This window comes from Vicia villosa, linkage group LG5 (assembly GCF_029867415.1).
Source record: "Vicia villosa cultivar HV-30 ecotype Madison, WI linkage group LG5, Vvil1.0, whole genome shotgun sequence".
In the NCBI taxonomy this organism is placed as follows: domain Eukaryota; kingdom Viridiplantae; phylum Streptophyta; class Magnoliopsida; order Fabales; family Fabaceae; genus Vicia; species Vicia villosa.
The window spans coordinates 57,665,497-57,676,860 of NC_081184.1; the positions used below are offsets into that span (position 1 = coordinate 57,665,497).

Sequence of the window (11,364 nt, forward strand, 5' to 3'; positions counted from 1 at the left end):
TTTGCTCTTCATGGTTATCGCACATCTGCGCGTACTTCAACAGGGGCAACTCCATTTTCCTTAGTCTATGGTATGGAGGCAGTTCTTCCAATTGAAATTCAGATTCCTTCCCTAAGGATTATGAAAGAAGCCAATCTAGACGAAGACGATTGGATTCAAACACGGTTGGACCAGATAAACTTGATTGATGAGAAAAGGCTCGCAGCTATTTGTCATGGTCAGCTATACCAAAAGCGTATGATCAAAGCCTTCAACAAAAAAGTCAAAAGTCAAGCATACCAAACTGGTGGCTTGGTTGTCAAACGCATCATCTTACCACAAGGTGATCCCAGAGGCAAATGGACTCCCACCTACGAGGGACCATTCATAATCAAGAAAATATTCTCCGGCGGCGCCATGTTGCTTACCACCATGGATGGCGAGGATTTCCCACACCCTGTGAATGCTGACATAGTCAAAAAATACTTCTCTTGAAAAAAAAAAAAAAAAACAGCTCGCTAAGTTGAAAACCTGAAAGGGCAACTTAGGCAAAAATGAGCGTCTCGGTGGATTGAAAACCCGAAAGGGCGATCCAGGCAAAAATTAGAGACTAAACAAAAAATCCCGGTAGGCTGAAAACCTGAAAGGGCGGCCTAGGCAAAAGTTAGGGAATGAAGCATACAACTGTGTTCCGTTCAGCTGCCTACTCACCATCAAGATTCAACACCTCAAAGACACCGATCAGTCCAATCACTTTCTTCCAACAAGTGAGGGATGAGATGCTCTAAGACAGATTGGCAATAGCAGAGTTGAAACTTGACTGGATCATTTTCACATAGCTATTTATCTTCATAAATATTTTTCAAAACTTTCTGACAGTTTCCTACTTCTAGGATTGTTGTCTCCCTGTGCTAACCCGCCTATCATGGCTCTTTTCAATGCAGCTCTTTTCACTTTTTCTGTTTTAAATACGTAAGCGTCCCAATGATAATTTTGAATGAACATATGCATTTGAATATGATTGATGTTTACCAGGAAAAACAGGAATGGCATTCAGGAAATGTCCCGATCATCTGGACATCATTCCATCAGAAGGAAATCACCAAGAGAAATGCATTTCTCAGCAAATTCCTCAAAAAGATTTTCTCTTCAAAAGAAGTCTTATCCCCCAGCAGGGTTGTTCCAGATTACTATCTTCAAAAGGTGTGATCCCCGCGCCCGGACTTGGTCAGATAGTGCATCGGAGGATTATGCATCTTCCTCATTCCCATTTGAAAAGGCATCAGAACTTCCAGTTACCTTTGGTTCCCCAAGCAGTAGTCAAAGATCCTTCAACGGGATACCCGGGTTCTCAAAGAATTTCCCCAGACGAGGGTACTCAAGCAAGACAAAAGATCATCAACGATCACAATACATTCATGTCCAGCTGACTAGTGGGAATTTATTTTTCCAATTAGAAGCTTGACATCACATTCACATTCACATATTCACATTCATACATCATACATCATACATCATGCATCATGCGCATATTCATACACAGCATAACATGCATATTTCTCCGGGAATATCTCACATTTACATGCATCATAAACGTTGCATATCACTAACTTGATTTTTCAGGTAGAAGGATATCTTCAACAAAGATGTTCTCAATCACATGCAGTGTTCAGCTGAATTCCATGAACGGTTCTCTCAGATATAATCAAGCCGAAGATTCATTCTGATTACTTACCAACTCAAAAACAAGCATCACAGATCAAAGTTGATACCTCAGACGGTTCCAGAACGATCTAGCATCACAGATCTAAAGCGATACCTCAGACGGTTCCAGAACGATCTAACGTGGCAGATCTAAAGCGATACCTCAGACGGTTCCAGAACGATCTAACGTTGCAGATCCAAAGCGATACCTCAGACGGTTCCAGAACGATCTAACATTGCAGATCTAAAAGCGATACCTCAGACGGTTCCACAATGATCAACTTCCAAAATCTAAATCGGAAAAACTTTGGACAAGTTCCGTAACGATTATCTTCCAAGACTTAAAGCGGTAACCTTGGACGGTTCCGAAACAGTCAACACAAAGACTTTCAAATCCTTCATCAAGATATAATCAATGAATTCATTCTGATGAACAAACCATCAACACATTTACCAGGTGGCATCTGAAAGCCCATCCCAGGTAATGTTTCAATCTGCCAACAACATTTCGCAGACGACATTCAAATGCAACTTCCAACATCTCTTCTGATCAAGGTAAGTGCAAATTTTCAGGGCATCTAAATATTCAATCATCTTCTACCTTCATATTTCAGACAATCTCTTCAGGTTTAAGAAGATTGAATAGGGGCAACTGTTATACCCCAAAATTTGCCCACATATTTTTCAAGAAAACTCCAATCTGAAAATTAAGGGTCTCATATAATCATGGATTTTTATTTCAACAAATATCCTGACATATGAAATACTTAGTTTTTAGAATTTTTCTTATACAGTAATTTGGCTTGCAGTTGAATTTATTCTTACGCAAACGCCAAATACTGTTTATTACTTCACACATGCTATTTATTTATTTACAGATAAATAGTACTGACATAATTGGTACAGAGTTAAATCTTTTTGCAGGCGCAAAATCAGGAAACTCAGACTGTACTGGTAACAGTAAACATTAGTTATTTATTATGTCTGTGTTTTTCTAACAAGTCATGTAAATAAACTTTCATTTTTCACATAAAACAAAAACAAAAAACAACAAAAAAGAAAATTAACTTTGACTGTTGATTTTTCACTCTAACTGCTACATCAATACCTGAACAGTCAGTTGACAGCCAAACTGCTGGCAGTACAATTCTCAGTGTTTTGTACCATCAATCAAATCAATCTTTCACAATTCAAAATTCCAAGATTTTTGTTCTAGAAGTCTTCTGAATATCACGCGATTAGCAGAGACTCAACACTGCGCAAAAATCAGGTACGCTTAACTGTCTCCTACATAAACAATCCCTGACTAGGGTTTTTCTTGTTTTTACAGGAGCAACAAGTTTTTGAGAGCTCAAATGGATTTCATACACATCCATATATCTCAAAGTACCATCATACAAATTTTCAAACTTCAAATCACTCAGACGCACCGTCAGCAGCTCAAACAGTCAACAGACGACCCGTTTGACCAAAAAAGTCAACAGACAGTCAAAAATGAAATTTTTTGTCAAAGTCCATATTTTGTCAAAGGATTCATCATTTGATCATTGGATGATCATAATTCATCAAGGAAAGATCAAAAATCAACAAAACCCTAAGATTCAAAATTAGGGTTTTTGCCTGAAAAGTCAACTCAACTTTGACTGATCATAACTCTCTCATCCTTCATCCAAAAAATTCAAACCAAAGCTTGTTTTTAAGGAAATTCAATTATCTTTCAAATGCCATTGATCCCATGGTCATTGGATTCACCATTTGAAAAATATGATCAAAGACATTACAGGTCATTTTCAAAGTCAACAAAAAGACACTTTTTTCAAAAGGACACACAAGGAGCTTCAAAAATCATTTTGACATGAGACCAAAGACATTGGTTAGAGGACTCTTTGAGGTTTCCAAAAAGTGCAAGATATCCTTCATATGACAAAAATTGAAGGATTTACACCTTGTTGAAGTTGGCTAAATTTTGGGAAAATGCATGAAATCAACATTGCTCAAAAATGTATTTTTTCCAAATGGGGCCAAGTTTTCATGGTTCAAACATCTTTGCCATGTTATAATGGGCCTCCCACGACCAAGACAAAGCCCACATCATTTTTCTCCATTTTTTGATTTAATTTTATCATTTAAGATTAAATTAAAAAGGAAAAAAAGGAAGGATAAATCATAGCTTATTTTCTAAGCTAAAAGCTCACACATGTGGCTTAATTATGCAGCAAGAAAGCTGCAAGGAAAGGCTAAGGAAAGAGCAAGCCAAGGTTGCTTGAGTTCCAAGCTTGAAAGTCAAAATTCAACAAAGGCAATCATTGCTTTTAGCTTCAAATTTAAGCACTCCAAGGCCTATAAATGAAGCTGCATATTTCAGCAACAAAGGGGAGCCAACACACCCACGAAAATATAGCAAGCATAGCATAGAAACACACCATAATTCTCTCAAAATTCCATAACTTTGTAATTTTCAATTTCATATTTCCAATCAATATCAATACAAAACAATCATTCCAATCATCTTCTAAGATCATATAAAGTAAGAACAAACTCTTTGTGTGGTCCCATGAGAGTCGTATCATGTGCATAAGTGTTCTTCATATTCATACATGATCAATTTTCGTTTTCCTATATTTACTTAACCTCAATATAAACTAATCATTCTAATGAGTTCATAAGGCCTCATAGGGTAGATCTGGGCTCTAACATGAGAGTTTCCACGTGAGAATAACCCTATGCCATTAACAAGTGTTCTTGCATGCTTAAGCTTTAACCTCTTCGAAACCATAGTTACAACGCTCAAATGGCAAAACTAACACCACCATCGTGTTCAGGAGGTGATTTTAAGTAGATCTGGGTCACTTGTTTTTATCCCTAATACTTATTTTTTGCAGGTTAATGAAGCCATCAAAAATGGCGTTTCTGACGTACAAATAGGGGAGGTTAAAAACCCCCGCTATCTGTTAAAAAAAAATAAAAGAGATGGAGGTTGAAGACGACCACGCGTCCAAGCGTGGTTCGTCAGTCAACTTGTCTTCATCCACGCAGGCAAAAGTGGGGCCAGTCTGACTTACTAAAAGTCTTGATAATCCCACGTGACTGGTCAACAAAAGTGTACCATGTTCTCTTCAATCTGAGCCACATGATCCATCTCAAAGCCAATCAAACGCATCATACAAGCAGTCCATCTCATGCACTCTCCAGCCTACCACACAGGATCAGTATCCTTTTATTTTCTATTTTATTTTCTATTTTATTTTAATTTCTTTGTTAAATTAATTTAAAATAGTTTTAAAAATCCAAAAAAATACACAAAAAATATTTTTAGACTTCTAAAATAATATACTATTTTCTGAAATAAAAATATTTTATTTTTCTTCAAAATTTCAATATTTTGCATAATTAATTAGTATATATTTATATATTTGCTTTTTAATTATTCTAACCAATCAAAAAATCATCAAAAAAATTGTTCTTTATATTAAATATTGTTTATATATTATAAACTAATTTTGTACATATTTTGAATAATTTTCTTTTTAAGTTTTAATTATTTGTATAATTATTTGCATAATTATGTTTTAATTAACTTAAATCAATTTCAAATCAATTTCCAAAAATTCCAAAAAAATTATTTTGTTTTAAAATTAATTAACAAATATTTTGTACATATTTTAAACTTAATTTCTAGGTTTAAATCTATTTTCATCTTTTTTCTTCATTTTAATTTAATTAATCATGCATTAATTATAATTAAAACCAATCATAAAAATTCCAAAAACATGCCTTTTATTTTTCTTGCAATTTAAAATTCCTAGATAAATGTATAGGATGTCAAATTCGAATTTTTTTTTTGAATAACCATTTTTTTAAAAAAAATTTCAAAAATAACAAACTTTTCAAAAAAATTACAAAAATGTCATTTTTTTTTTAAAAAACACACGTTGTCGCCAGGGGGGGTGGCGACAACACTGGGCCTGCAATGCAGTCGCCAGTGGGCCTGGCGCCCATGTGTTAATTTTAGGTGTTGTCGCCACCCCCCCTGGCGACAACACCCCCCCTTTATTTTTTTTTTCTTTTTTTTTTTGTAATTTTTTTTTCTTTAACATATTGTCCTCCTAATTTTTTTCAGTATTTTTTTTTAATAACTACAATGTTTTAATAATTTTTGTTAGTTTTTTTTTTTAGTTTTTTTTTTAACAACAATTTTTCAATAAATTTTTTATATTGTTTTTTTTATCTATCTTGTTAAAATTATTTTTGGAATATAAATGTTAATTAACTTATTTATAATTTAGTTTCTGAACATGGTTAATAATATATATTTTATTGGTCAATGAAGTAGTGGAAGTAGTTAATGAATTATAAGTAAAATAATTAATCAATAACTTATATTTTTGTGGTTAATATAGTTGTGAAGTTGGTTAGTAAAACAATGTTATATTTATATTATAAAATAAATTTTAAGATTATATAATATTGAAAAAAAATAATATTATTTTAAAAAATATTAAATACATTAAAATATAAGTTGGACATTCGTTAAAATAATTATATATTAAGATACAATAACGATACATTGACGATAGAAATACATTAAAATTAAAGACATTTCAAAAAACATTAACGATACAAATACATTATAATTAAAAACATTACAAAATACATTCAAGATACAAATAAAAATCTTATTGCGCGCCACGTGGACCATGGTACGATCCACACTGAGGTTGTCGAATGGGTCGTGTAGATGGGTCACGAGTTGGTAATGCCCCCCTATTCCCGCGACGACGCCCCCCTTTATTTGGTACGTCTTGTGCCATAGTCGACGGTCCCTGAATGAAACCTGGGTCTTCAACATCTTGACCTATAGAATTCCCTCCATATGATAGGCGGGTGCCCGCGGCGCTGTCGAAGCTGTGTCTAGGCGGGTTAAAATTTCTCCTAGTGGGTGCAGCCTGGAAGTTTTGGAAGTCGGTGGTGGATCCGGTTTGGTTAAAATACAATGGTTGTGGCGGTGTGTTGAAGTCAAATTGTTGGCTGGGGTACTGTGATGTGTGTTGGTCGAATGTGGTGTATTGCGGGTATTCTTCTTCTATGCCCATGTCGGGGGTCATTGGTGGTGATCTTGAAGAGCCCCCCGCATGGAATTCCTGAAAATGTGATCTAGAAGAGCTCCCTGCATGGAATTGTTGATTTTGTGGTTGAGTTTGGGATGAAAAAAACGGGTGGAGTTGTTGGGAATGTTGTTGGTAAAAAGGTGTTTGTGGTTGCATTGGTTGTTGGTGGTAACTTTGTTGTTGTTGTTGTTGTTGGTGTTGTTGTGGGTAATGTTGTTGTTGGTAATTTGGTGGTGGTTGTTGTTGTTGTTGGTAATTTGGTGGCGGTGGGTGTTGTTGTTGTTGGTGGTAATTTGGTGGTGGTTGTTGTTGTCCTCCAAAATATGGAGGTTGTGCTCGCGGGTCAGCTAAATAGAAAGGGGCAGACACAATCATTTCTGGATTTGTGACGGTCCTGTACCAGTTTACATACTCAACAGTTGGCTTCATTTCTCCCGGCGCCACAGGAAATTCTAGAACCGTTTTTGATCGACGAGCCCATATTTTACGCTGCTCTATGGCAAAGGACTTGTAATTTTGTACGTACCACTGTTCGCTAACCTTCGCAAGATGCCAACGTCCCAAACAGTCAGGCTCAGGTGGGTCAGGGATACCTTGATGCATGCCGAATTGGAGCTTCACACGGTCACTCGGGTGCATCTCCACAGTGGTGAACCGTATGATGGGTGATTTTGCTGTCCAAATAGCCGCCTCGTCAAGGTCGGGTACGTGGTCCAATTCCAAGTAAGGACGCCAAATAAACTGCAAAGCAAATAATATTAATTTCAGAATATAGAAGATAGTTATTTTTAAAAATATATTTAGAAAATGGACATTTTTAGAGGTATTACTTCTTGGGGTCCTAGTCGATCTAATAGCTGGCGGTAGAAAATGATTTTGGAATCAGGCGTTTTGGACCAATCCATTCCGAGTGCATTGAACCTAAACACATTAAAAGATATAAATCAATATAGTTACAATGATGATGGAATAAAAAGCAATAATTAAAATAAGATCCAAACGTTACCTTGAAGCGTAAGGGAAGGCGTAACTGTTTGGATTTGCAGGGGCCAATATCGGCATCCTCCACCATGCCCATGTTTGTAGCAAGAATGCACATCCACTAAATGTACAAACATCCTTTTTTGCACATTTGCATAAGGAACTATATAGGTATGCCAACACAGCCGAACCCCAGCTATATGTCTTTATTGCATCAATGTCCCCAAGTAAACACAAGTACATAAAATTAACACTATTTCCCGTGCCTTCGGGAAATAGAAACCTACCAAACAACAACATAATATACATCCTAGTTTTCCGCAGTATAGTTTCTTCGTCAGAAAACTGATCCAATTGAATCCCAACATAAGCTTCCTGAAGGCCAGCAAGCTTTATACCTTGGCCCCTACCCCTTTGTTGCCCCTCACCCTCTATTAAATCCACACCCAACAATTCGACGCATAGGGCGTTTGGTTGTTGGACATTTCCATACACTGCCTTTCCATTTGTTCTGAGACCCAACAACATGTACACGTCCTCTAGAGTGACGGTACATTCACCCATTGGAAGGTGAAAAGTATGAGTCTCAGGCCTCCAACGCTCACACAATGCTAATATAAACTTCATATCAACTGAGGTATGTGTTAAGTTCATTACCTCACCAAATCCCGCACGTTTAACGTAGTCCACAATCAAAGGGTCAGGAGCAATCATCTTACCAGCACGGGTCCTAAATCTCGTGACATCCTATAAAAAAAACACCTCCCATAAGTATTTGAAATTAGTAAATTTAAGTAAAAAAAATTAAGTGTTTACTAAAACTTACATAGGTCGCAATGTTTGCAATGGTGCCTCGGTGCTCTTGACCCATAGTTAGGAGAGACATGTTTGTTGATGATGAAACACAAAGTTGCTCTGATGCTAAGTTGCTCTGATGATAGTATAAGAGGTGATGAAGAAAATGAACAAGTTTGGGAACATATTTATAGCCAAAATGCATAGGTTATTACGAGATTCCCTGCAGAGTCTTGTCACTTCATGTCGGTGGTGGGGACGAGATTCCCTGCAGAGTCTTGTCACTTTATGTCTGTGGTGGGGACGAGATTCCCTGCAGAGCCTTGTCCCGTCAAGTCTGTGGTGGGGACCAGATTCCCTGCAGAGTCTTGTCACTTCATGTCGGTGGTGGGGACGAGATTCCCTGCAGAGTCTTGTCACGTCATATACAGTGACTTGTGCAGAATTATTGGTTCATTTCTTGCATGCATTAGCCTTGTGTAATAGGTGGGGACGAGGTTCTCTTATGGCGTGCATTAGTCTGGTCTCTTCATATTTATGTTACATTTTGAAAATGTTATGTTATAATAGATTTTAATTCCATATCATAATTTGTGACATGCATTATCATTAGTGTGAATTCATTTAAAACATACAACTATAATAGCTTTTGAGACTTTTATATTAAAATAGCGCAGATATATATATATGTTATGGAAAACATTAATTCATTCATTAATTAAAAAGGTACATTGACAATAACCAGCACAGAAACTAAAAACATCTAAGAAAATAACACATAACAACTTGTAGTACACGCTCGATCATTGCAACAAACACAACAACACTTAATCTAAACTACTCGAGTATCACTGCAAGAACAAGTGGATCTTCAACGCCTCGGTTAACCTCTCCACTATGTGTCCAAAACATTAGATCCACGTCCACATCGTCTTTCACGCGGTCCCAATAATACATGTAGGTGCCTTCTGGATTATTATCCGTCAACGTAATGTATGGACAACGGTAATCTATCTGTTTAACTTTTCTGGTCGGACCATCTAGTTGACGAAACCCGGTGTTGATGGCTCTAACAATTCTCTGGAAATTCCAATGGGGGTTAAGGCAGACACGCATGTGACTACCTTCCTCAAAAAAAACGACAGCCCAAACTGAGTTCATTTTCAGTGTTTGCAGTAAGAATGAAGAAAGAGTTGGTACTTCAACTCCACACACACACACACACACCTTTATTTATAATCGGTGAAACACCTTTATTTTGCTAATTTTTAATAACTTAAATACTAATTTTTAATAGCTTAAATACTAATTGGAAACTTTGTAATCTTAAAAAAACATTTCATTAATATATGCTCAGAGCATTTAATTGGACGGTACAGAAGTAGCTGAAATAATAAAGAAACTGTAACGTCTAGGATATTACAACGGTTAGGACAATGTCTTCTCTGTCCTCCATCATTCGAGTGCATTGAATGTCGTCCTCCATTGTCTCCCACCAACGCTGTCTTTCAAGAAAAACACCTCCCCTTGTTCTAAGTCTCTTGATAGATCTGTTTTGTTCGCCTGGACTCCACTCTCCCTCCAAAAACCTGAGAAGAGTTCTCTTAAGCTGATCCATGGAATGAATGTTCCAAAACATTACCTGCATGGGAGGTTTGACGGCAGAAAAAATAACGTAACCGTTCCTTCGGACAATGGGAGGTTGATAGTCCAAACGCCTTACAGGTGGCGGAGGATCAGTAGTCCGGTGCGTGCCATCTGGCCTTATTCGAGATCTCATTTTTTCGTGTCTGTACTGATGCACACAAGAAACCCTAATTTATAGAGGGACAATTAGGGTTTCATTTACAAGGGAAAAACATAAACAATAATTTTGTAGAATAAAATTCAGGGCCCCACATGGTCCCCATCTGTTTTCTGTCCTTCGCATGCGTCCGAAACGAGTTCCTGTACACTAGCATGCGCCTGTAATGATTCCTGAAACGATTCCTGATAGATTCCTGCAACGATTCCCCCTATCTTCATGCATGCAGCCCTATCTTTTGTGGCATGCATTAGTCATGTCAAAGTTACTATCTTGTGCAGAATTATTGCCTCATTCATTGCATGCATGACCCCTGTGTAAGAGGTGGGGACGAGAATCTCTTGTGGCATGCATTAGTCATGTCAAAGTTACTATCTTCTGCATAATTATTGCCTCATTTATTGCATGCATGACTCTTGTGTAAGAGGTGGGCACGAGAATCTCTTGTGACATGCATTAGTCATGTCAAAGTTACTATCTTCTGCAGAATTATTGCTTCATTTCTTGCATGCATTACCCTTGTGTAAGAGGTGGGGACGAGAATCTCTTGTGGCATGCATTAGTCATGTCAAAGTTACTATCTTCTGCAGAATTATTGCCTCATTTATTGCATGCATGACTCTTGTGTAAGAGGTGGGCACGAGAATCTCTCGTGACATGCATTAGTCATGTCAAAGTTACTATCTTCTGCAGAATTATTGCTTCATTTCTTGCATGCATTACCCTTGTGTAAGATTTCTTGCATGATATATAGGAACTACTTCACATACTATTTTTTACAACCATCACAACTTTCCCAAACATTTCTTCCTTTTGCAACACAACACAATTCTCACATTTCTTCTTTCACAAACACATTTCAAAATTATGGCATCCACCTCGCAGTTCAAAGTTCGTGTTCATATGAATGGTGAGACATACCACTGCGACACAAACGGTTTTCTATTTAGAAACACAAACTCAACACGTTTTGCTCTAAATAGACAATCAGAT

The 11,364-nt window shown here is 36.9% G+C and overlaps 1 protein-coding gene across 1 annotated transcript in view; it reads right to left on the reverse strand.

Annotated features, from left to right (window-relative positions):
- The window catches only part of LOC131604704 (protein MAIN-LIKE 2-like), a 13,422-nt gene extending 4,202 nt beyond the window's left edge, over nucleotides 1–9,220 (reverse strand). The window contains exons 1-2 of the mRNA XM_058877129.1: nucleotides 8,599–9,220; nucleotides 7,861–8,519 (exon numbers count right to left, since the gene is read on the reverse strand). Of these exons, the coding sequence (XP_058733112.1) occupies nucleotides 7,861–8,519; nucleotides 8,599–8,772 (833 nt within the window). The 5' untranslated portion in view covers nucleotides 8,773–9,220. The remainder of the gene's footprint in view (nucleotides 1–7,860; nucleotides 8,520–8,598) is intronic.
- Between the last annotated feature and the right edge of the window lie 2,144 nt (nucleotides 9,221–11,364).